The sequence below is a fragment of the Peromyscus maniculatus genome, chromosome 1 (genome assembly GCF_049852395.1).
Source record: "Peromyscus maniculatus bairdii isolate BWxNUB_F1_BW_parent chromosome 1, HU_Pman_BW_mat_3.1, whole genome shotgun sequence".
In the NCBI taxonomy this organism is placed as follows: Eukaryota; Metazoa; Chordata; class Mammalia; order Rodentia; family Cricetidae; genus Peromyscus; species Peromyscus maniculatus.
In genome coordinates, this window is record NC_134852.1 from 182,287,777 (window position 1) to 182,314,836 (window position 27,060).

General features: G+C 44.2%; 1 protein-coding gene across 1 annotated transcript in view; it reads right to left on the reverse strand.

Moving 5' to 3' along the window:
- The window catches only part of Gldc (glycine decarboxylase), an 86,931-nt gene that overhangs the window by 9,617 nt on the left and 50,254 nt on the right, over nt 1-27,060 (reverse strand). The window contains exons 15-21 of the mRNA XM_042262586.2: nt 26,193-26,335; nt 16,980-17,055; nt 11,124-11,249; nt 9,047-9,196; nt 6,796-6,908; nt 5,351-5,492; nt 2,399-2,510 (exon numbers count right to left, since the gene is read on the reverse strand). Of these exons, the coding sequence (XP_042118520.2) occupies nt 2,399-2,510; nt 5,351-5,492; nt 6,796-6,908; nt 9,047-9,196; nt 11,124-11,249; nt 16,980-17,055; nt 26,193-26,335 (862 nt within the window). The remainder of the gene's footprint in view (nt 1-2,398; nt 2,511-5,350; nt 5,493-6,795; nt 6,909-9,046; nt 9,197-11,123; nt 11,250-16,979; nt 17,056-26,192; nt 26,336-27,060) is intronic.

The window sequence follows — 27,060 nt, forward strand, 5'->3', positions numbered from 1 at the left end:
TAAAAACCTCCTCACTTTTTCCTGGGAATGAGGTCAGGCACTCTGGGCCCCTGGTCACAGCATGCACCAGGCAGCCAGTGAGGCCACTGCTCACTTGCAAAGGAAGTACCACCTGAAAACCTTCGGGGACAGGAATCCACAGCCCTTGGTTTGCCCAAGATGAAAAGCAGATAGAAACGTCAGTAAAATGCTGATATGTTAGCAAAATCTCTGCTGACAGGAAGGCTCTCCAGAACACATTGTGAACTCAGCCCAAAAGACGAGGTGCCTGTTAAGTGTGACAGTTCTTTCTCTCAATACCATCTTTAATCCCAGCACTGAGGAACCTTAAGACAGATCAATCACAAGGTCAAGCCTGCAGGAGCTACACAGTGAGACCCCACATCAAAAGCAAAGCAACAAAACCAACGAACCAACAAAAAACCCTCCAAAACATCTAACAAAAGAGACCGACCAACACCACCCACAAAACAATAACCCTACCTAAAGCAATTCCTTTTTCTCTTCATTGTAGCAGAACAACTACTTCGGCAGCTTCTCTCCCTAACCCTGCCTGTCATATCCTTGCTTGCTTCAAAAGCCACTAGCCTAGACCGTGTAGTTAATATTTCAATTTCAGAGAACCAGCTCATGCTGGCAAGCCTGGAGTTCATTAAAATGATTGCCTCACAGGCATCTGTAATTCCAACGTCTGATTTAGGGCTAGTAAATATGATTAAGACGAACACTGGTCTTCTAATAGGGCCGCTGGACACATTAGAATACAATGTGATTATTGAAAACATGGCTATTTTGAGTCCCCAGAAGGCACAATGGTGCTGGTTTCTCAGGCTCCAAAATATGAGATTTCAAATTGTGTAACAAATGTGTTTAGTGAACCAACATGAGCCAATGTTTGGTTTGACGAACTTTGGGATTGAGAAATCAAGTCTATAATCACCAATTCACTTCAGTGTGGGATGAGAAATGATACTTGCAATTTAATTCTGGGGTAAAATGTCAAAACAAATGGAAATTTCATCCATCTTTTCATACTTTAAATCCCACAGGACAGGGTGAGGCTCTGCCCAAAGCCACTCCATAAATGCTAAGAGTATGGTGACATCTGACCTTCTCTCATGGGAGCCAACCACCCCCATTCAGTTTAATTCACATTAATTCCTGCTTTTAAAACTAGACTTTGCAATCAGTGAACATATTAAAAATTGCTGAATTATGCAGCTTAAATGAGTAAACCATCTGAAAAGGTATACTAATTCTATCTCAGTAATGCTGCCAAAGTTAAACATAATATAAAAAAAAAAAATTAAGGGCTGGGATAGCTCATTGGTATAGTGCATGCCTAGCAACCATAAAGCCCTAGGTTCAAAACCTAATACTGCCACCAATAATTAATAGAGAAATCAAAGAAAAACTAAAGTATTGTAAATTAAAACAATATTATCTTTCATTCATGAAACTGGCTCCTATGCCACATCTATACAGGCGTCCTCAGAGGTCACATGAGGGCATTGGATCACCTGGAACTGGAATTACAGGTGGTTGTGAGTTGCCTAACCAGGGTGCTGAAAATTTGGCTCAGGTCCTCTGGAAGAGCAGTAAGTGCTCATAACAGCTAGGCCATCTCTCTAGCCCCCTACTTGGTTATTACTTCCATCACCTATCACTTCTAGGTTGACTTTGTTCTCCTACCTCTTGGTACCTCTGATGTAAGCCTAGATGTTTACCCAACACACTGCACTAATAAGTAACTATGTCCAACTGATTATACTTCCAAGAACCCATTACTCTCACCTCCTTGACAATTTTCAGCCTTTTAATGAATCTAATCATGTCTCTCCTCAAGCTGGGAAGCCTTTAATGGCTATGGTATGACTCAGGAGTTCTAAGTCTAGATTCTTCTGAGACCTTCAAGGCACCAAGCTGTCTTTTCGACCTCATGTCATTGGTCCACTCTCCTCCAATCCCACTTCAAATCAAGCACACCCGACAGGAACTCCTCTTGACCTGGCTGGTTCCTGTGTGTTTGCACATATTAAATAACTACGTCCTTTATCAAACTGCTCCACCCTGGCTCTGCCCAGGCTAAGTGGCTCGACTCTTTGAGACACCTTTACAACACTGTGAACGATCGGCTTGTGGCGTTCATGTGAACATCTCTCTGTATGATGTAGGCCCCTTGCTGAACTAGACTGTATAGACGAGGCTGGGATAGCCTTGTACATAGTAATGAGTAAGTTGGCTATATTTCCAAGAATTCTACATTTTCCTTTGTATATGCTAAGAAATAGAAGTCTCCCTCCCACCTTACAAAATCACATCTACATTAGGCATAGTTTGCTTATAGGGACAAAAATAGAAAAGAAAGAAAAAATAAAATCAAAGAGTTGATACTTGCCTCTTGCACCCCTAAAAAGGACTCTGTAGTGTTTTTCTAATCTCTTGGCCATGTAGTTGGCATTTAAAATAGCAATCTCTGTGGCTTCTTTGAGGCCCTTTCCTCCCATCATCTGCAACAAAGAGAAAAAGAGGGCCATCAACCACTGAATTAAATGGTAAAGTGAATGGTCAAGATACTAAGCAGATACCCCAGTTAAATTCATCCAAAAGAATTCACCAGCTCACCACCACTGCAGATTGAAAATGAATGGAAAAATTCCAGGAAGGAGATCTGTCAGCCTACTCTATGATAAAATAATTTTTGTTCTTTAAGCACTAATTTTACTTGGTTGTTTTTGTTTGGGGAGGTCATAATAACAAAGCAGGGCATAGTTGACTACACACCACTGCTATCTAAAGAGGAAAATGAACTGTTCTTTAGGTTAGAAGTGTTGGAATGTTTATTTTTTGTTTACTATGAATTTGAGATATAATGACAATTCTGAGGAATCTGATGAGATCTTGGTCAAAATCCATCACATCAGTTTTGTGTGGTTTGCTTTTCCATTGTCCACAGTAGGGAACATAAACAATATTCATGTTCATGTTTGCCAACTGCCAGCTTCAATCTTTTCTTATGCTGGTGGTTGAGTCCCTGCTGCCATACAAGATAAAAGTCACTAAGAGCAGAGGGTTTAAAAATCTAGATTACACCAATGTTCATGACTGAGGGACCTCACATCCAAGTACATAACTGAATAAAACAGTTGGTACGAAGTCCAAAGTGAAGAGAGAAGAATGTGGGCCCAGGTTAGTCAAAGTAGGCTTTCTAAAGAGAAAGCTGAACTTTACCATAAACTTGAAAAAATGAGTACATGAGTGGAGGTTAGATCTGTAGAGGGGAAACATGCCAAATGAGAGGACCAACAATAGCCCAAGTGTGGGAAAGGCAAGTGGCTGTCATCTGGAAGTCACCACAGCAACATGGATTGGGACCTCACGTTCTAAGCCTTTGCTTTGACATGGACTTGGTCTAGCCAACTGCTGCCTGTTGTGCTGCATGTCAGAGGTACCCAGCACCATTCTGGAAACGCCGGTGGCTCTAAGCACAAGTCCACATCGGTTGGCTTTCATTTGTTTGCAGTGAGATGGGGCCAAGGCACGTACTGGTGAGACCAGGGAGTGAAGGTCGTAGGAAGCCAGGAGGGGCATGTGGGGCATCAGGGAGAGACTATCCTTAAAGAGCACCCACAGGGGATTGCAGAGGGGAAGGGGAAGAAAGCTCCAGCTTGTGTCGAGGGGAGAAATAACAGCCTGAAATAAAGCTCAAAGAAACACTAACGACTTACTTCATTTTGAAATTCATGCTCTGTCTGGTATTCTAGGCGTATGGCCAAAACAGCCTTAGGGGCCTTTGTTTTCTATATGTAAGAAGCCATTTCCAGCCCAAATATGTTTGCACAAATCACGCATATTTACAGAACCCCTGGATCAAAGGGAACTGGGGATTCGGTTATTTGCAAAGAAGCAGATTTTCTTTCTCTTTTCTTTCGTTCCTCTAGTTTGCAAACAACGTGCATGACGTTTTAAAGGCAGCTTCAAAGCTCCAAGGTACAGAACTGTTGCTCTTGCTTCCAAGAAACTTTCCATTACGAATCATAAATGAAGCTGGCCATGCATGGAGACACATGCGTGTAAAGCCAGCACTTGGGCAATATAGACAGCTGGATTAGGTGCTCAAAGACAGCCTTTATACATGTGACCCTGTCTCAAAAAGAAAACAAAACCAAGAAGCGGGGGGGGAATCATAGGGCTGGAGAGATGGTTCAGCAGCTAGGAGCATTGGCCACTCTTCCAAGGGACCCTAGTTCAATTTCCAGGACCCACATGGTAGCTAATGCCTACCTGTAATTCCAGCCCCAGGGGATCTGATGCAGCCAAAAGACACAGCATAGATATGGTGCACAGATATACATGCAGACAAAACACCCACACAATACAATACACAACGTCTCAAAATATTATTTTAAAAGGAATCAATAAATACCAGCCAGCCACGGTGACCCATTCATGCCTATTAGTGCCATACTTAGGAGGCTGATGCAGGGCTACAAGCTTGTGTCCAGATTGGACTGTATAAGGAGACTGTGTCTCAAAATAGAAAATAAGCTTTAAAAAAAGAAGAAGAATCATAAATGCCACAGCATTCACTAACAGCCAGCTAGCTCATAGTTACCCAGCACAATTTGTATAGCCGGGTTTGGGTTTTGTCTCATCAGCGGCCACCCTTCCTTTAACAAAGGCCATTGGCTCGAAAAAGCTGCTCTAATTAGCAACTGAGCAAGAGTGCCTATCCACAGACTTGACATTCTAGGAGGTGGGCAGACCAGTCTTAACAAGCTGCATAAAATCAATTCTGCTTTGAGTGTTTCCGTGGAGAAAGACAAGGGGGTGGGGAGTAAGCCTGAAGCCCAATTACCCCTGAAAACACAGTTCCCCAGGCCCCAGAGTGCAGCGCTTTGGAAACCACCCCCTCCCCTCAAAATTTCCCCTGCTTCTCATCTCATCCTCCAAGCCGACAAGAAATACAATGTGAAGTGAAATGCACCCTCACATGTACCCCAGGATTTCAGCAAAGTGTCATAACAACTATGTGCATGGCTTTTCGCTGGTGGCGTTGTCTGAATCTGACAGGAAACCACATGATGTGGCCAGAACATTCACATGACTCATGGAGCTTAGTTGTGTCTGGAAAAATGTAAACCCATCACGAGAACCCAAAGGAACAGATGAGACAATTTTAGACGGCCTTCTAGAGGATTTCTTCCACCTCAACATTGGCAGTGACCCCGGTCACCAGCAGTGTTCACTGGCTCCCACTCCCAAGTCACAGATTCCTTCACATTTTTAACCCCTCTGAGAAAGTATCAGGCCCCACTTCTCCATAGCAACACATGTTCCCAGGCCTCACCTTAATATAAGCCCAGGAAATGGGCAAGATGGAACTGGAGCCCCAGGGAGCCGCGCTGACAGTCCCCACTGGCCAGGTGTCTTCATTTGGTTTTATGGAAACAATGGGATGACTGGGCAGGAAGGGAGCAAGATGCTTCTTCCTGTGTTGGTTTTAAAGTCCACATTGAAATGATACACAAAGATACAGTTGAACTAAAGGGGCAGGTTCTCTAGGAACTCTGTTCTTAGTAGGGGCACACTGATGGTGGTAGGGACCTGACCCTTCTAGGGACTTACAAGACGTTAACAGCTAAGGCGAGATCTCTCAGTTTCTTCATTCCTTTTCTACTACCTAACAACTTCCAAGAACTGTGGTGGAGGACAGGGCAGAGGTGGCCCACAGAGGTCCCTCAGAGCAAAACCCACATCTTTCTAAGCTGTCTACTGAGTATGGAAAGTTGCTGAAGAGATGCCCTGGGCACTCCACTTGGAGGCTAACACATGAACATTGCCCCATTTCACTTCCTCTGAACCACCCAGGACACTCATTCACTATACAGAATACAAATCAAAAGGAAAGGCAAGAAAGCCAGGCCCCCAGCAACCCTGAACACTGCCCTTCCCGGACCACCACCACACATTCTGAAAACTCCAGAAGAGCTGGGCGGTGGTGGCACATGTCTTTAATCCCAGCACCTGAGAGGCAGAGGTAGATGAAGCTCTGTGAGTTTGAGGCCAACCTGGTCTACAGAATGAGTTCCAGGACAGCCAGGGCTGTTATACAGACAAATCCTGTCTGGAAAAACCTAAATAAATAAATAAAAAAGAAAGAAAACTCCAGAAGCTCTGGATAAGACTATTCTTACTATAGAGAGGAAGCTATCAACTGCTAAGAAATATTTCTTTTGTAAACAGTGACTTCATCCAACTATCTCTAATAATAAAGTTTGTTTCCTCCTTACTTATTACAGATGTAATAAAGATTAAAGCTGTAAGGAGTTAAGTGCCTTTCATCCAATTCACTCTCAATATTATTAGCTATATATGTATATATATAAAGATAAAATATATGTGTGTGTATATCTATCTATCTATCTATCTATCTATCTATCTATCTATCTATCTATCTATATACACACACACATACACACACACACACACACACACACACACATAAAGGAAACAAGTTCAAATAAATAAAAAGCTCTTGGAAATCTAGGTGCAACCCTCTGTGACATTTACAGGAACTCACATTCCAGTTCTGACCCCTCATACTTTGGAAAAGTCCCCTGCTCGTGACTGTTAATAAGCTTGCTCGAGAATTCAGTGAGGCCAGGTGAACATGGTGAATCCTAAGACAAGTTAACACTTTACTTGAAGACTCTCAGGTGGGAAAAATGACAGGTTTGGGGCCATCCCGCTTCCAAAAAAAACGATCCTGAAGCCAGCAAGCCCACAACTCACACTCCGATGGGCCCCATGCCAGGGCCACCTCCTCCATGGGGAATGCAGAAGGTCTTGTGAAGATTTAGGTGAGAGACATCAGACCCAAAGTCTCCAGGACGGCAGATTCCCACCTACCCCGAAGGGAAAGAGCAGAAATAAATGGCAGAGCTTGGCAAGGCCCCTCCCGGTGAGGGGAGGGCAGCTGTTCTGTGCTGTTTGTCTCCCCAGGAAAGGAAAGGCAGAGCCACATCCACAAAGTTCACAGAGGAGGCTTCCTAGGGAGAGTGAGATGGCCCAGTGGATAAAAAGGTGTTTGACAACCTGAGTTTGATCCATAGGACACACGTAACCAAGGATCGGAAGAGAGCTGACTCCTACAAGTTGTCCTTTGGCCTCCACACGTGCGCGCACACACACAAAGTAACTTTAACATATCAACAAGAAAAGGATTCCTAAAAGTTCTGCTGTCAACCTGGCCTCTCACAGGCAAAGTGACTGTGGTTTCTTATGGAAACAGCAACTGACCATTTAGCCCCATTCAGATTTAAGATGCGTACTTGGGCAGACTGTACCTAAACGTCTACCTTAAGAGGGAGGAGAGGCAGTGTCCCTAAGCCTGAAGTTAGAGCACGTTCATTCTATTGAACAGGCAGCTTTTACAGTGTCAGTACTGTGAGGGACCCATTCCCACTTTTTCCCCCAGAGTACTCTTGAGGAGTGAGGGATAAGAGATATAGGTAGAAATATAGAGAGCGGAGGGACAGACAGAAACACAGGATGACCTCAGGAGGGCCTGGATCCTTATCCACCCGCCCCTTCTGTCTCTTCTAAAGGGCTTAAAAGGAATGCCAAGGGGTGGAGCAAAAGACCTCCCCCTAGCACATCATGCCCGTGGTGGTCAAGCCTTTCCCCTAATGCAGCCCTGCTGGGTAAAACAAGCTCAGAGCTCACTAGGAAACCTCTGTGGGCTCCCACACATTCTCTGGCCAGTTCAAGGCTGGGTATTTATTATGTGCATAGTAGATGGCCTAGAGCAGTGGTTCTCACCCTTCCTAATGCTGGGACCCTTGAATACGGTTCCTCATGCTGTGGTGACCCCCCAACCATAAAATTATTTTCATTGCTACTTTGCAACTGTAACTGTGCTACTGTTATGAGTCATAAGGTAAATATCTGATTTACGATCCCAGTGAAAGGGTTATTCAACCCCAAAAGTTCATGACCCACAGCTTGAGAACCCCTGGTCTAGAGGCTGCTGAGCTGAGGAAGTAGGAGCAAGGCTGCCAGTTTTCCTGAGACAGTTCAGATATCTAGCTACAATATTCAGCTGGTAATCCTGCCACTTTGACTCTGGACAGATACCTTGGCTTTAGGCTGCTGGAGCAGGATGACACTTAGGAATGAAATTAGACTAAAGAAGGAGAGAGGTAAGGGGCAGGTGTTCACGTTACATAGACCCTCAGTTACTCCTGCAACCCAGGTAGGCAGGATCGAATCCCTTGGGGTCCTGGTGAAGTCAAAACTTCAGGGCAAGTGACTTGTCCAAGGCCCATGGGAGTCTGGCATCTACCGTGGCCAGAACTTGGCTCTAAACTCCATCAGCGAGGGAATCAGGAGACCCTGCCTAGTAACATCCCCAGAGGAACAGCACTCCCGACAATAAGCATACTCATCCCTGGTGCTGCTTTGGCTCAACCTTTGAACCTTGTCCACCCCATCAGCTCCTCTAGGACCTATAATCCCGGTGGAATTGCAGTGCTCTGTGAGAAGCTGGCAGCTTGAGTGGGGAGCTTGAGCAGCCTCATGGCATCACTTACAGCCCTGGGTTTAATTCCCAGCATCCCAACAGAGGAAGAAAAGGGAACGAACAGAATCATGGGTCTGAATTCAGTGTCATGTATTAAAGGGGACTCTCAAGAAGCCAGAGAGAATGGTTTTCCTTGCTGGGGATCAGTTTAGGGCCTTGCTTTAAAAGTCAAGACAAAGCTGGCCTAGAATGCTGGCTCAGCAGTCAAGAACACGTACTGCTCTTGCAGAGGACTAAGTTCAGGTCTAAGCACTCACATGGTGTTTCACCAGTATGTGTAAACTTCAGTTCCAGGGGATCTGACGTCCTCTTTTGATTTCTGTAAGCCCCAAGCACACTGGTGCACATACATACAAGCAGGCAAAACATTCATACTCATAAAATTGATCAATCTTTAAAATTTTGAAATAAATAAATAGAATGTCATTATCCATTTTCTCAGTGCGCACTAAGTGTCTGCACCTGGGCATTCATATTTGCCCCGTCGAGGTAGACCTGTCCTCCATGTTGGTGAATAAGGGCGCACACATCACTGATAGTCTCTTCGAACACACCATTGGTAGATGGATATGTGATCATGATGGCGGCCAGGTTCTCTTTGTGTTTATCCACCTGTGGGGAGAAGAGTGATGAGAGGAAGTGATCCTTTCTCAGCCAAGACTTTGCTTTTTATTTTAAAGGATTGGGGAAGGCAAAGTCTTGGTGGTTGAATTCTTGACAACATCCGCATCTACAACATTGGTAAAAGGACAGTCTGTTGCTCCTTCATAAATCATCCCAAAGCAGCAGCAAGGCTTCTCAGGGTTTTATCTGTGGTCCAGATAAAGACACCAAGCTTTGGATGTGGCCTGGCTACTTTGCCTAGGATGCACAAAGCCCTAGGCTTGCTCCTTGTACCAAATAAAAAAACTAGGCATAGTGGAACACTTCCATACCCATGGCATTCAGGAAGCTGGGGTATCCTTGGCTACACAGCAATTTCGAGGGTAGCATGGGATACATGAGATTGTGTCTCAACAAAATTAAATAAAAAGCGAGAGATTGCTCAGATTTTTGGGTGTTTTGGGTCCAGTTCTGTAATATGGTTCTGCTTTGGTCAAGCCGCCTCATCATCCCGGGGTATTGGGAGGGTGGGTGAGGTATCTCTGCACCTGGTTAATCTTCCAGCTAGCCTTTCTGGTTTATTGGGGTGTACATTTTCCTGCCTTTCTTCCAACAGACTCTTGAGAAGTGTTACAGTTTTGATAAAAATCTCCCCTACACTGTTGTGGAGACAGGTTCTTATACAGCTCAGACTGACTTCCGGCTTTCTGTGTAGCCAAGGATAGCCTTCAACTTCTCGCTCTCCTTTGAAGTGTTGGTATTACAAGTATGTGCTACTAGGCCAGCAGTTCTCAACCTTCCTAATGCTGCGACCCTTTAATACAGTTCCTCATGTTGTGGTGACCCCCCAACCATAAAATTATTTTTGTTGATACTTCATAACTGTAATTTTGCTACTGTAAACAACATAATGTAAATATCTGTGTTCCGATGCTCTCAGGCGACCCCTCTGAAAGGGTTGTCTGACCCTTTCTATGGGGTCGTGACCCACAGGTTGAGAACTACTGTACTATACCTAGTTCTCTCACTTTTTTCTCCCCAGAAAGCAATTGTATAAACAAAGGATAATTTCTAGTTCAGGGTAATGTGGGAGGAAAATCAAGCCATATTCCATATATTCTATATTAGACAAACTTAATAACTATTGTTAGTGACCCAGAATATTTGTGGCCAAAAAAAGGCAATGGAAGGGGAGGATGGAAAAGATGAACAGGGCTGTGTATTTTCAGTGTCCTATTAAAGGCTTTTGCGTAGGTTCTCAGTACCCATGCCTAATAACCCTGACAGAATCACATCATTATTCCACCGATTTCCCTTCCACTTAAGATGCAGCCTCCAGCCCACTGGTGGAAAACAGATACGGTTGCTAGGCAACCTCTTCCTGGAGGTTGAGAGACCGGGAGTGGGGGTTGGTGTTGGAGGAAACAGGGTAGAATGTTGCCTGGAATCCAGCGCAGCAGGGCTGGGACAGTTACAAAATCCGCATGCGTCATGCGTACTTTCGTTCTCCACGCAACTGTGACTGTCTGACCGTGAAGGGAGGACAGGGAAGCGGCCCCTGCAGTCTTCTCACTATGAAATCACAGTGAATACTTCATTTACTACAGTTCAAGTGGAAGAATCAGGGTGCGGAGGGGTCTGTGAAAAGGCCCTTCTATCTGCGAGGGAAGGAGGGGGAGAGCAGACATGGCCGGTTTTAATCGGGGACCAAAGATACAACTGCCTTTTATTTTTCTCTTTCCCTTAAAGATTGTTGAGCTTTTTTGGACTTTGTACTCTTTCCCCACAGACCCATTCAGAGGAGGAATTGTTATCTTTCATTAGAATACAAGAGAAGACAATGTTGACGCCATCCATCTACTTCCCCTCCCCCATCACCATCACCTGCGCCTTCCCAGCCCAGACCTCTCCAATCTGTGGAGGGGGCAGTGAGTACCATGGCCTTGAGGTGAGCAGCATCGATGTTCCCGTATCTGTCCACCTCCACAGGCTGGATCTTCATGCCCGCCATGTAGGCACTTGCTGGATTTGTTCCATGGGCTGACTTAGGAATGAGACAAACCTTGGGAACACAAGGAAGAGAGAAAGGAAGAAAAATCATCAGTGTTTCAAGTTAGAGGAAGTCTCCTAATGTGCCTAAGACACAAATTAGGCACCATGTGTTTTCACTAAAGCTGGCCACTAGTGCCTTGAAATCTGCTGTCATCAGTGCTGTTATTGCAAAGCAGTGTCCCCAAGAGGAGTTTCCATTTGAATCCCCAAATACTTTCCTAAAGATGTCAGAGTGCCTTCCCCTATCCAGACCACAAAAGACAGCCTGTGCCTTTTCTAACCTTCTCTTAGATGTAATGTATGGAAAGCATCTCTAAGAATCAAGAGCAGAAGTTGAACTCTAAGACTCCAATGCCACATCACAGCTTCAGTGGTACTCTTGGCTGAACCAGGACAGACAGACAGATGACAATGACAGACATACCCCAGGGTTTCCCTAGGTCAACATAACTGTGTCAACACTTACTGGGTGCTTACTCTGCTGTGAATGATTTGTGTGAGGATCAGAAACTCTGGGTGGAAAATGATCAACACCTGTCCTGTGCCCACATGACTCAGTCCTTAATGACACTAGCACACAGAGAAATAAATGCCTACGATCCACATTACAGTAGGTAACTACAAAATGGGCCATGGCGTCAGTGGACAAAATGACAGTTTCTCAAGACTACAGATGACACTAAACCAAAAGACCTGGTGGATTTTGGTCTTGGCTTTCAGAGCTGGGATGAACATGTTTTGCAGCTGCTCTACCACTGAGCTGCATCCCCAGTCCCTTGACTGGATGTTTTTCCTGGAGCAGGAGTAGGTAGAGCATTGAACCTAGGGTCTTACGCATGCCAGGCAAGCCAAGCACTCTACCACTGAACTGCAGCCCCACAAAGGATTTTGATGGGGGGTGGGTAGATGGTAGGTCCAGGGCTGCAAGCCCAGGTTCCTACCTCCCTTCCTCTACGTCATGGTGTGAGTACAGGAAACTTGCAGTTTGCAGATCTCAGGGAGAACCATAACAAAACAGGACAGGGCAGAAGTTCCCCAATAGAACTCAAGTGGAGAAGCCAGCCTACTTTGAAAATCACAGAACCAGTATGGCAACTCCTCTGGAGAGGGCTTATAAATGGGCTTCAGAAGGAAAAATGTGGCTTCCGACTGATTCCTCCAAAACAGTGGTCAACTTAAGAAAAATGTGTGTGCAAACACACACACCAACCCATATCAGACACACAGATATACTCAACACACAAACATACACTCAAATACACAAATGCACTCACAGAAACTGGAGAAGAGGGCTGGATAAATAAATGGCTTAAGAATATGTACAGCTTTTTTTTTGTTTTGTTTTGTTTTTTTTTTTTTGTTTTTGTTTTTCGAGACAGGGTTTCTCTGTGTAGCTTTGTGCCTTTCCTGGAGCTCACTTGGTAGCCCAGGCTGGCCTCGAACTCACAGAGATCCACCTGGCTCTGCCTCCCGAGTGCTGGGATTAAAGGCGTGCGCCACCACCGCCCGGCTAAGAATATATACAGCTCTTTAAGGCAGCCTGAGTTCCAATCCCCTTCCTAGCTCCAAGGATCAGATAGCTCAACTGTGTAGGCACCTGTATGCGCACACACACACACACACACACACACACACCATCCCCATCAGAACTTTAAGCAAAGGGCAAATGGAATTAGTTTCCACTCTCCTGCTAACTGACTAGGCTCCTTTTAAATTGCTCTAAGTCATATACTGTATAAGCTGAATTTTCTCAATCCTTTTCTTTGTTTAAACACTTCTTTTATGTGGTTAAACTTTTTTTTCCCTTCATTTATCAGGACCAAGGCTGGAGGCATTATCCTTTCTCACAAGTTATTTTTATTCTACATCTGAGGATGGAAGTAACACTTTAGGACAGAATATTGATAAAGAATGGGAAAGGAGGATGTTAAAAATGAATACAAAGTATTCCCAGTGGGCCAAAATTAAGAATTCATACAAAGGGTTTGCCGAAACAAAAATAAGAGCTGAAAATGTCAACTGTCCTGTGTTTAGGTGAGTAACATTCCCCCAAGTTTTTCACGCCCAAGGCCTGGGAACACCTGGGGTTAGCTTCTATGGCAGAAGAGACTGTAAGACCCGGAGGTGAGAGGATTATTCTGCATTTGGATTTTCAGCTGTGCCTGAGGGTACTCACAGGTGTCCATCCTAGGGAGCTGGCTCTAGAGGGAGGAGCTGTGAGGGACAAAGCAAGAAGAGGCCATGAGCCCAGGAGGGAAGGCAACAGGTCCTCCCTTGCTTGGCTTAAGGAAAGCACTCTGCCAACACCATGAAGACAGTTTCCGATTCTAGCCTCTAGCTGTAGGACAGTCCCCAAATGCTGCCACAGACACTGAGTTTACAATCATTTGCTGGAGCAGCCATGAAAAACCAATCCTACCCTGGAACAATGGAGAGAGGTACTGAAGATACGCTTGTGTTCTGTGGAGTCTAATGACCTTAAGTTACTTTCCCTTACTTTAAAATCACAGTGTTATGCTGGATACAGAAGTATTAGGACCCAGGTTTGATGTTTTCTTCAAGCCTTAGACTCTAAGGTGAACCTAACTATGGTACGCTTATATCCTTTAGGAGGATGCTTGTCCTCACTTCCAGGAAGCTTCGTGTAGACCACAGATTTCATCCCCAAAGAACTGCTGAATGTATGACAAGTTAAAGCTTCTGTGTTTTACCAGGTGATGGTGGCACACGCCTTTAATCCCAGCACTTGGGAGGCAGAGGCAGGCAGATCTTTGTGAGTTCTAGGCAGCCTGGTCTACAAAGCAAGATCCAGGACAGCCAGGGCTACACAGAGAAACCCTGTCTCAAAAAACAAAAACAACCCCTTTCTATAAAAAACTTAGTCTCTGGTCAAAACACTTGAGTTGAGGTTTGACCAGCAAAGTGAGAGATTAGCTGTAAAGTGCTTTGTGCCTGTCACAAGGTGACTGTTAAATATGTTTACTAAATAATTTATTTTTCCCAAATTAAACTATGAATCATGAGCTTGGGCATTCTACTTCAGGAGCCTCCTAGACGTGACCAAAGAACAAATGTGAAATAACTTCCAAAAGCAGCTTGAAGGCAGAGAACCATCAGGAAGCTGGGCAGTATTATAGCACATAACATCTCTTACTCCTTTTCAAGAGAGAAGGATACGTTCAACTGAGCTCCATTAGAGCCCATTGTGTGAGAGCAGCTGCCTTAGACATCACTAATGTGGAAAATCTTCTCTGGCTATTTGCAAAACAAGCCATTCTTTTCTTCTCTAAAAGGGGGCTTAAATTAAAACTGTTTGTCTAAGAAGGACGCCAGTGTTCCCAGACTGCTGAGTTCTGTTGTGTTTCTGAGCTCAGCAGCTGGGGGGCTTCCCTGCCTTTCTCCTCTTACTGTCCAGTGTGCAAGATGGTGCCAGGGAAGATGTCACATCCAGGACGTGGGGAATACAGAAGGGGAACTGGGATGCTCAGACAGGGAGTGAGAGCCACAGACAGCCAATCACCGAAGATGGAGGTCTACCCAATTCAGAAGATCCCTCATTTGGAGTTTCTGGTGTGGTCCCCAACTCCTATATCAAAGCAACTATTTCCAGGTGTCAGAACACAGAAATAGGTAATTTGAGGTTTGGAAAGTACCAGAGAGTGGAAAGAATCTGAATTCTGGCTGGCCCTTTACCACTGCTTAGTCATGGGCCTTCCACAGACACTGTCGGTGTGGGTTTGGTGCAATGGTTTTTAACCTATGGGTCAAGACCCCTTTGGCAAACCTCTATCTTGGAAAAATATTTATATTATGATTCACAACAGCTGCAAAATTCCAGTTATGAAGTAGTCACGAACAACTTTATGGTCGTGGGTCAGCACAGCATGAGGAACTGTTAAAGGATCTCAGCATTAGGAAGGTTGGGAACCACTGGTTTGATGGTTTCTGTCAAGCAATGGCCCTGCGGTGTGGATGGCCTCACAGTGAGACTTTCGAGACCCAAACACACAACAGTGAAAGAGTCAATGACAAGGAGCTCCAAGGCTGATGATGGGTATCTGGGAACCATGAAGGAACCACGAGTGGGTTATCTGGTATTCTGTCACTGGACATCTCAGCTCCATAGTTCCCTTTCTGATTCTCTAAGGCTCTGAGGTCTAAGAATATTCCTAGGTCCCACTTTTTCCTCATAGTTAAGAGATGAAAATCTCAAGAAAACTGAGTGAACAAATCCAAATTCGAATATCTGGCTACTGTATCATCAGATCTCAGGCCACCACACTACTCCCCTGTGCATGCCCAGGGTCCAGGAACTTCTGAATTCATCAATGGCTTGTTTCAACAACTGTTAAAAGTCAGTTCAATGACAGGTATGATAGAACACACTTGTGAACCCAGCACTTAGGATACTGAGACAAAATACTTGCAAGTGCAAGGTCAGCCTGAACTAGTTTCTGAGACCCTACCTCAACTCATATGCAAACCAATCAAAATGTCAAAACAAGGCTAGCCTCAACTATGTACTGAGACCCTACCTCAACTCACATGCAAACCAATCAAAACATCAAAACAAGCTGGGCATGGGCTCAGAGAGAGAATCTCAGCACCTGGAGGTGGAGGCAGGTGGTCGAGGGAGTTCAAGGCATTCTCAGTGGGACAGAGTAGGAGGCCAGCCTGGGCTATATGTGTCTGTGATGATGATAGTAAACAAACAAAACAAAAATTGTTGATGATGTAGCTCAGGTGTACATTATTGCCCCAGTGTGGGAAAGGCCTGAGTTCAATCACCAGCACCACAGGGGGAAAAAATTCTATTCCCAATGGGAAGACACAGGGAGACAATATTCCTTCCCCATTTTTTTCCAAGGAGGAAGTGAAAGTTTCAAAATTCTTCATTGCAAAATCCAGACTAGCCAGAAAATCCCTTCAACTTCAATAAACTCAGAAAGGACCTGAGCTTGGACTACCACTCACTGATATTACCTACTTAGGTAAGAGCCTTCTGGAACTCTCCTGGAATGGTCGGGGCCTTTGCCTGCTCCTGACACCTACCTCACAGCTGAGTAGAAACACTAGCACAGAGCTGGCCTCTAAAATGGAGAGACCAGGAACAGAAGCCTCCTTTGGCCATAACTAGAGGCTTTGGTTAGATCACAACTTCTGGGAACCTAGTGGTGCCTGGTAGCACCAGCTGGTCCCCAGAAAAATCTGAGAGGAGTCATTTCTGCACACTCGATCCCATGCCCTAAGCAAACAGTGTAGCAAAAATGCATCTGCTCCCCATCATGGTTGTTTAGAGCTGAGAACAATCCCATGGGGAACATATTCATTCAATGGGTATCTTTTGAGGATACATGTGACCCAGACCATGCTCAAAATTGCTACGGTCTTAGGCCCAGGGCTAGGGCTGAGCCAAGGAGGTAGACAGCACTGGTAATGATCCTGCTGCCCACCTCCCTCTGCTCCCTAGAGAGCACTCTCATGGCCAGCTGGATGACTCCATATGCTGGGTTTGCACAAAAGCCTTTTATGTCTGGGTGTTTTCCATTGCAATGATTATGTGGGATGTCTTGGAGTCAAGGATCATGATGGTCAGTTCACAGAAATGTGTTTCTTGATATTTGCTTCCCTGTTCACTTCCAAGAAGACTGGAAAGGCAGATCCCACAGAACAATAGGGACCCTGGGATCTGAGCCTTTGACCACCCACAGGGGGCAAAGCACCCCCTGCCCATGCTCACCGTTCTGTGCCTCTCTCCTTTCTGGTCTAAGTATGCTCTGATAGTGGCCAATCCAGCGTACTCCCCTTGGGCTCCACTGCAAAGACAAGAAGAGTCAGGGCTGTGATCTCACTTGTTCTTTCAGTATTTACCAGATACCAACTACACGTTAAGCAGCCATGGTCCTAGGGTTCATTCAGTATTTACCAGATACTAACCATGTTAAGCAGTCATGGTTCTAGGGTTCATTCAGAATTTACCAGATACCAACCATGCATTAAGCAGTCATAATCCTAGGGTTCATTCAGTATTTAGAGATACTAACCATGCATTAAGCAGTCATGGTCCTAGGGTTCATTCAGAATTTACCAGATACCAACCATGCATTAAGCAGTCATAATCCTAGGGTTCATTCAGTATTTAGAGATACTAACCATGCATTAAGCAGTCATGGTCCTAGGGTTCATTCAGAATTTACCAGACACTAACCATACGTTAAGCAGTCATGGTCCTAGTTCATCTAGGATCTTTACAGGAGCAAAAGTCGCAGCTTGGCACTAACCAAAAGGGGGGCGGGGGCTTGCTTATCAGCTCAGGACATTCAGACAGACCTGGTTTTCCTAAGGGAATCTGACTGGTAAAATATAAGGAAATATAAGGAACCCATTACTCAGCTTTAACAAGAGGGAAATTTTGAAATCGTAAGAAAATATAAGGATTAGTTTATGGTGAATCTCATTTTTAAACACATGTTTAATTAAACCCTTTTATGCTGAACTAAGCAATTATAAAACAAAGCTCAGGCTCATGTTTCATTAGCTCAAACCAAAATGTATAATTCAAAGGAAAGCTATTTTAAAATCATAACTGCAACAAAATGATCACACCTAGAATAATAAAAATTTTTCTAATATTAATGGATACTGAGTCAGACAAAGGCCACACTATCTCCACAGCAACTTTCTGCTGTTGCCATGGTATCATCCTTGAATCTACATAGCCACTAGAAGCTCGAACATTATCTTGTAGGCACCACTTAAAGAGCATTCTTAATGACTAATGTTCCTGTGAGCAATGTTGAGTCAGCCACAAATGGGTCAGTGTCCTGGGACGCTGAAGCAAGGCGCGGGAAATGAGCAGTAAGTCTCTCTGTTTCACTCACAATGCTCTGTCCTCCACTCTACACTCCCTGAGATCTAGCCCACCACACCCTCATTTTACAGCCAAAGCTGAGCTTAGAGGGCCACCCATGGGCTAACAGTGACTGATGGACCGTTTAGAACGGTATCAGCCCGTGTCAAGGAGACACAGGCTTCCTTTGCAAACAGAACTGCTCTTTGAGCATGTTAGTGACCCCAGGGCTGAAAGTCGCAAGAGCAAACTCCGGGATGGGGGCATGGACTGGGGTAGAGTGCTTGCCTGGCAAGTTCGAGGCCCTGTGTTCAGTCACCTGTGGGGGGTGGGGCATGCAGGGACACAGACAGTGACTGGCTAAGCTGGGAGCTTTAGTTAAATGCAACGAAACAAAACAGCATGTCTGCCAAGAGCCAAGACACCTAGCAGCTGTCCCCCAACTCTGAGTCAGCTTTACCCCCTCTGCTTTTCCACGGGCAAAGGCTGTTCACTGGCTTTATGGACTTCTGAAACCAAAGTACTAGCACACAACACCTTTTATTATTGTTGTTGTTATTTGTTTTTTGTTTTTCAAGACAGAGTTTCTCTGTGTAGCCTTGGCTGTCCTGAAACTTACTCTGTAGACCAGGCTGGCCTCAAACTCAGAGATCCGCCTGCCTCTGCCTCCCAAGTGCTAGGATTAAAGGCGTGCGCCACCGCTGCCTGGCTGATGCCCTTTTTTTCCAGAAGAAGGAAATGAACATCTCACTATGAAAATCGCTGTCATCACTGGTTACATGGTCCCCCTGTGCTGCTCTGTCATCTCCTCAATGGAGATTAAAAACCAAGCAGATATCATTGAGTGGTGAGGAAACCACACAAAGAGTGTATCATCCAATCCTACCCATTCTTCAACTTGTCCAACTTTACAAGCCTTCCCAAAGCCACCAGTCCAACTCTTCGTCAAGGCCATCCCAGCCCCAGTCCTGTGCCTTTTATATCAATTTCTTCTACTAGCCTCGAGCTGCCTAGGCTACCCTCAAATTATATCAAGCCAATTCTCATGCTGGAGCTTTCAGCACAAGGTCCTTGTGCTGGACTGTGTCTCCAGATCCTAATGGTTGACTTCTTTTCATTATATAGGCCCCCCAAAGGCTATCCTTGAAAGCAAAGTTCTTGTCCACTTTGTTCTTAACTTTATTTTCTGTGCCAAGTATGCTGATAAAAAGGAAAAGGATGTTTGATAAACACTGACTGATGAATGACTAATCCCCTTCCTTCAGCAAACTCTTATCGCAGGGGCTAGAGAGAGAGTTCAGCAGTTAAGAGCATTGCTGCTCTTTCCAGGGGGTGGTTCAGTTCCCAGCACCCACATTGAATAGCTTCTAATTGCCTGAAACACCAGCTCTGGGGGGTTCTGGTTCCTTCTTCTCACTTCCTTGGGTGCACACACACACACACACACACACACACACACACACACACACACACACCCTTTAAAAAAACAACTCATTTCATCTTACTTCCCATGCTCACATGACCTAAGGTCAACCTGCACACCTACTGCACATGGAAAGTCACTGTAGTGCCCACACGGTGTGCCTGCCTTATCTCAGCTAACCCAGACCCTTGCCAGCAGGATCTGGGTTTGGAGTTCTGTGCATTCCCCTACAAAGAATCTAAAGAATTCTATCTTTATGAGGTGGCTCCGTAATAAACCCTCAGGAGATTTGTTCCAAATAGAATTCTATCCTTCAGCCCAGGCAAGTCACATGCAAGTCATCCTTTTGTGAGAGCCAAAGTTACGTTTTAAGTTTTAATTACTGTGCCTAAGAGACCCATGAAACAAATATGCCTTTGATCTGCAAGCCTCTTGCCCAATGATAGTTCCTGAAATGCTGGAGGCTACTGTTTGTGGGCGATAACAAGCCACATGTTTTTCATGCTCCTAAACAAGTTTGTTTGATTCATTCACATTGATGTGCTTGATCACATGCGGGTGGGAGGTTTGCAGGATGGAGGTATGTCAGGATATATGCTTGCCACTGATTGACATGATGGGAAATGCAATGAATTATGGGTTTCCCTTCTTAAGTGGCTACAAGCTGTGATTCTGGACAATTTCCTGGGAACCTGGGTATGGACCTGGCCAGAGCCCATCCACCTGGCCAGTACTTAATTAAAGCTTGCTTCAAATTTGGCTTTAAACTGTGGTAGTGATCTTTTTCTTGATCGGTGGGATTAACACTTTCCCCTGTAGAAAAGGACTTTAAAAAATGTATAGTGACGCTCATATCCTGGAGGTAATCAAGAGCTGTCTAACTGAACTGAAGACCTGCCCAACAAGAAGGAAATCATGCATGATACTAGAAACCTGGGTAACTACCCAGGGCTAGTGAAGTCATGGACCTTGGGAGAATCTACAGCTGCCAACTGACTAAACCAGCACACTCCCTACTACATTCTCAACACTCATCCTTACCCCCCAGATACATGTAGCTTTCACCCCTCATCAAAGAAGCTTCTCTTTATGGCAGATGGAGATCACTGGAGAAAACCACAACTTGTCAACATACAGGGAACAAGAAATCATAGGTGCCCAGCCTCAGTGAACACATCTACAACCGAAAGCTGGGGAAGACTGAGGAAGAAGGGCAGAAAGACTTGATGAGGAGCAAGAAAACTTGTGTCTCCTAGAAATGACAGGGAAGCCACACCCACAATACCTCAACAATATGGCTGCGTAAACACGAGATGAACAAAGACAACACCAATAGACACGCTATTGGAAGGGGAAATGTCTTATGGGACTCCTCTCCTAGACAGAGAACTACAAGCAACTAGTCTTCCCTAGGGATAAGCTCCCTCGTTAGTTATTTAACAGAAAGAAGTCAGTCTTGAAGTCATATACACACCAACCACACTAAACAGACTCAACAGATTGCGTGTGTGTGTGTGTGTGTGTGTGTGTGTGTGTGTGTGTAAGTGTGTAACAAAGAAAAAAGAGGACATGAATTTGAAAGGGGTCAAGGGGTGAAAGGAATTGGAAAGAGGAAAAGTGGAGGGGACAATGCAGATATATTAAGAAAACAAAATTCTTAAAAATGTATTTTATATTTACCCCCAGCTTTTTCTCATGTCATCCGCTCATCTTGTTTTGTGGCAGAGTCAGCCAAGGTATAGTTGAGAATGGAAAGAAGAGAATGGGAGATGGTGGGAGGGGCCAATGAGTTAAAGAGGAGCTTGCCACCAAGCTTGATGACCTGAATTTGAGCCCCAGGCCCACATGGTGGGAAGAAAAAGAGAATCGACTCATGCGGATTGTTCTCCAACCACATGGATGCTGTGGTACATGTGTCCACACACATAAACTTTCTCACACACAAATCAATAAATAAGTGTAAGGGTTTTTTTTTTTTTTTTAAGATGACATTGTTTGGACCTAAGAGCCAGTAATCCGATAGGAAAGCACTATGTGAAAGGCTGGAAATGCTGAACCGTTTTTTGCCTTAGATGTTCTTAGTATCAGCTGTCTCGTCTAAATATCGCAAGTATGTTTGAATGCCATGTGAAACTTAACTACAGAGGAATCGTTAAACAAAGTCATGAGTGCCATCTTTTGGTGAGAAAGTATTATGAAAAATGCACATCTGTACAAACCAGGCAGAGGCCATCAGAAAATTATCTCATGTGGAAGGGAACTTCAGACCGTAGATTTAACATCTATTTGAAATGAAAAGCTGAGGGCCTGGACCTGCATGGCAGGCTGCAGGAAGTGATGTTTAGGGGTGGCAAGCCTCAGCCCATCGTGCTGAGTGAGCAGTGGCTTGAGCTGTCTCTGCGGCCACTGAGAGGGAGGAGTGGCTATGTATTTTCCCTGTTTAATGCACAATGAAGGGCAACCAGTGGAAAACATCACCTAAAACTGTGGTGATATTTTATTTGTACTGAAATGTGATTTTAATTTTATGTTAATAAATAAAGTTGCCCTGGGGTCAGAGCTATTAGAGCCATAGCAAGAGCATGGTGGTTAGAAGAGCTAGGTAGATTTCTGTGTGTTCAGGGATACAGCCAGTATTGGAGACATATGCCTTTAAGACCTGGAGGGCGGTACTTACAGGCAGTGATGAGGCAGTCATGTGGTTGGGTTTACAACCAATGAGAAGGCAGAACAGAAAGATTATTTAAACAGAGACACAGGAAGTACCTCCCTCTCTCGGGGAAGCTAGGAGCACTGCAGGAGGTAAGATTTTATCTCTGAGCTCTGACCTCTCGGCTTTCTCTTTTACATTGGCTCTGTGTTTCTTATTTTAAAAAGACGATTGGTTACATCTACATAAAACTAATATGTATTCTTCCAAGAATCCCTAAGAAAATTCAGTATGCTAGATGAAGCCGGAATAACTGATCAAGAACCAAAGAGCTGCCAAGAGGCTGGAGTTGAGGAGACCCCACTGTTCTTCAGCTAACTAAAGCCTCCCTACCCAGGTGTATAGAAGCTGGGGTACAAGTACAGCTAGTCAGTGTGTGAGGAAAACCTCAAATAAAAAATAACAAATTGTACACAGAGACAGGGAGGCAATTCATTAACAGCTAAAATGGCTTTTCCTAAGAGTGGAACAAAAACGTAAGACTATGTAAAGCTCAATGATTTTTTTTTTATTAGAGTCCCCTTGTCAAGAATTCTGAGTGAAAGCTTGAGATTTAGAAGTAGCTGCCACATACTCTATGGTGGTATTCTAATTGTACTGAAATGTGATTTTAATTGTATGTTAATAAATAAAGTTGCCCGGGGGTCAGAGCTATTAGAGCCATAGACAGAGTGTGGCGGTGGTGGCGCATGCCTTTAATCCCATAGATCTCTGTGTGTTCAGGAATACAGCCAGCATTGGAGACATACGCCTTTAAGACCTAGAGGGCTGTACATACAGACAGTGACGAGGCAGTCACGTGTTTGGGTTTACAACCAATGAGAAGGCAGAACAAAAGACTATGAAAAGACGGACAGACAGGAAATAGCTCCCTTTTCAGGAAGCTGGGACACCGCAGGAGGAAGGGTGAGATTTTAGCTCTGAGCTCTGACCTCTTGGCTTTCTCTTTTACATTGGTTCTGTGTTTCTTATTTAATAAGACGGTTGGTTACATCTACAATACTCAGCTTAGTTTTATCTCCGTTTGTACATTTAGTCCTTCCTTGTGTCTAAAGAAGAACATGATGCTTAATTTCATGGACACTATAGAAATTTCTCAAATGAAAGCTGCTTTAGCATATTTGGAGAAAGGTGACACTCCAGCCAGTATTTTTATGAAAAATATTTCTACATATTATACACACACACACACACACACACACACACACACACACACACACAGAGTAACATAGAACCCAGGAGTGGAGAACACACTAAGCGGCAGCTGTCCCCAGATTTCCCACTGGGTCTCATGTTGCCCAGACTGGCTTTGAACTCCTGCTCCTCCTACTTCCATCTCCCAGTGCTGGGACCATGGGAGTGCACCACCATGTCCAACTCAGGATGTTGCGTTTTTTTGTTTTTTTTTTAAAGATTTATTTATTTATTAGGTATACAGAAGAGGGTGCCAGATCTCATTATAGATGGTTGTGAGCCATGATGTGGTTGCTGGGAATTGAACTCAGGACCTCTGGAAGAGCAGTCAGTGCTCTTAACCTCTAAGCCATCTCTCCAGCCCGGATGTTGCGTTTTTTATGAGTCAAAAGGTATTAGGAGTTAGCAAGTACCGCAGCGGTAGACTGCAGACGTAGAATACATGAGGCCCTCAGTCAAACCCAACACCAAAAAAAGACAAAAAAAGACAGGTACGGTATCGTACAGCTTTAATCTCAACATTCAGGAGGCAGAGGCAGAAAGATCTTTATGAGTTTGAGGCCAGCTTGGTCTACATATTGAGTGTCCAGGCCAGCCAAGAACTACATAGTGAGATCTTATCCCAATTAATTAATTAATTAATTAAAGAGTTTAAAATATTCCCTGAAGAAAAGGTTATAGAATAGACTATTAAAGTTAAAAAGCTGAACCTGACCTGGTGGCTCAGGCCTAAAATTTCAGCATTTGGGAGATTGTGTTGAGAGAACTGCTATGAATTTGAGGCCAGCAAGACCTTGTCTAGATTTAAAAACAAACAGACAAAAAAATCCAAAGCAAAACAAAAACACCACCAACAAAAAACCAGGAACAGATTCTGGGGAATCTGCCTCCATCTGACTATAGGAGCCCTGGGTTGCTACCACGTCCTCATGATGGCTCAATAGGCCCTTGAATTCATCGACCCATCTTCCCAACCCATTTGCACTTTCTCTTTTCAAAAGCAACTGTTTTAGTGAGGTAAAACACCCCGACCAAAAACAGATTGGGGAGGAAAGGATTTGTTTGGCTTACACTTCCACGCCACTGTTCATCACTGGAGGAAATCAGGACAGGCACTCAAACAGGGCAGGAACCTGGCGGCAGGAGCTGATGCAGAGGCCACGGAGGGGTGCTGCTTACTGGCTTGTTCCTGACGGCTTGCTCAGCCTGCTCTCTTATAGAAGCCAGGACCATCAAACCCAGAGGCGGCCCCCACCCGGAATGAGCTGAGCCTTCCCCCATCAACCACTAATTAAGAAAATGCCTTACCAGCTTGTCTATAGCTTGATTTTATGGAGGCATTTTCTCAGCAGAGGCTCCCTCCTCTGTTGATGACTATGCCTTAGGTCAAGTTGACATAAAAGCAGCCAGCACAGGAACTCCCTCAGCTTTAGAAGTCAAATACACTAACAATAATTTCATCTTGTTTCACCCTGCGTCCCTGAGAGACCTACTTCTTGTTTCTGTTTGCCTTAAACATTGTATCATAATTCAGAAACCAAAGGTTTCTAGAGTGAATTTGTTCTGTGCTATTGAGTGATTTTTAAGAATGGCAAAAAGAGTTCTGGGAACAAGTCGAAGCAAGCCATGCTGGGCTCAATGGGAAATGGAAAGGCAATTAAATATTATTAGACTTTTCTTGGCCAGGCTGTAAATGTCCCCTGGGTTTATACTTTAAGGAAATAAATGGAAAAGCAGGGATTAAACAAACAAATAGGATTTAAAAAAAAAAAAAAAAAAAAAAAAAAAAACATGTTGTAGTCAAGGTTGGCCTGTAATTCACTATGTAGAGTCATGCTGGCCTTGAACTCACAGAGCCCACCTACCTCTGCCTCTTGAATGCTATGGTTACAGGTGTGTGCCACCATGCCCAGCAAGGATAACTTGACATTTTTGCACTTAGCATCTAAATATTCCAAGGAAGCAGAAAAACCAGTGATGACTTTGTTAGTATTATACAAAGTCAAAATTTATGGTTATTATGCTCACTCATAGATTCTGTGTGGATAGTTCTGATACAAAATAAAAACATCTAAGTTGATGTACCATGTTTCACTTTCAGAGCATCCTGTGTGACTTGGGAGGCTGGGCCTGAAACATCTGTAATTTTGCATGGTTTCACCTGGAACATTCTCCTTTGAACTCAGAAACCTGAGTTCAAGAGAGGAACTTCTCTCTAAGGAAGCCCAAGGAACATCAGGGAGAGGTCCATATGGTGAAAAAAACCAAGGCCCTATTCAACATTTCTCTTCCAGACCACACATGATCACCAAATTTTCCACTATGTAAAGGAGGCCACCTTGGACTTCTTTGCCATAACCCTCCAGTAGAGTCTAAGTGCCCAGTCAACTTAGAGTAATACGTAGTAATAAATGATAAAAATAGGATACATAGAAACGACAATTTTTGAGCTGGGCGGTGGTGGCGCACGCCTTTAATCCCAGCACTCAGGAGGCTGAGCCAGGCGGATCTCTGTGAGTTTGAGCCTGGTTTACAGAGCGAGATCCAGGCCAGGCACCAAAACTACACAGAAAAACCCTGTCTCAAAAAATCAAAAGAAAAAAGAAAAAAGAAAGAAAGAAAGAAAAGAAAAGAAAAGAAAAGAAAAGAAAAGAAAAGAAAAGAAAAGAAAAGAAAAGAAAAGAAAAGAAAAGAAAAGAAAAGAAAAGAAAAAACAATTTGCTTTTTGGAGGTTGATATTAGATAGCTCCTAACAAGAGGAAACAAAATCCCTTACCTGTTAGGCTGAAAAGAGACTTGGTCATAACCTGTGAGCTCACACAGATCCTTCTCCAGCTCTTGGAAAAGCTGCTGGTATCCCTGGGCTTGGTCCAGAGGCACAAAGGGGTGGATGTTAGCAAATTCTTTCCATGTGATGGGCTGAAGAGCAAGAAGAGGAACATCATAAGCACGTGTACACTGTAAAAGTAACAACGATTTTAAATGATGTTGGTAATGACAATATACCAACACTAAGAATGGCACCAAGGAGCCAGGGGCTGCCAAGGCACTTAAAATATATATGCATTCAGTTTCTCTGCACAACCTAAGGAAATAGGAATGTTTACTATCTACATTGTACAAGCGGAACACAAAAGCCAAGAAGAAAACTCACACAGAAATGCGATTCTATCTATCCAGGAGCAGAAAGGTCCCAGAACAGACTTACTGAAGCAGTGAGTTTGGTCCAACTCTTACATGTGCACACATGCATACATATTATTTTCTTTTCACTGAGCAGAACCAGACATGAACAGAAATGCCAATAGGAAAGATCTCCTTCCTAACACAGTCCCAAATTGGTTCCTTTGCTTGAAACAATTCGCAATATCAGAATAATCCCAAGAGATAAAAGGAATACATTAGCTCTGCTGAAATGATCTTGGCCTTGTAGAGATGAGCACCTCTCACAACACCATGTTAATCAAATTCCTGTTGATGCAGATAATAAATTGAAACCTCAAATCTCATCCTTCTGACACTGTGACTGGATTTACAGAAAGAGGTATGTATTTTTTGTCTGTTTGGGTTTTGACATGAGAATCCAAGGTACTGCCTTTGCCTTCCAAGTGCTGGGATTACAGGCATGTGACTGTCAGAAGTTT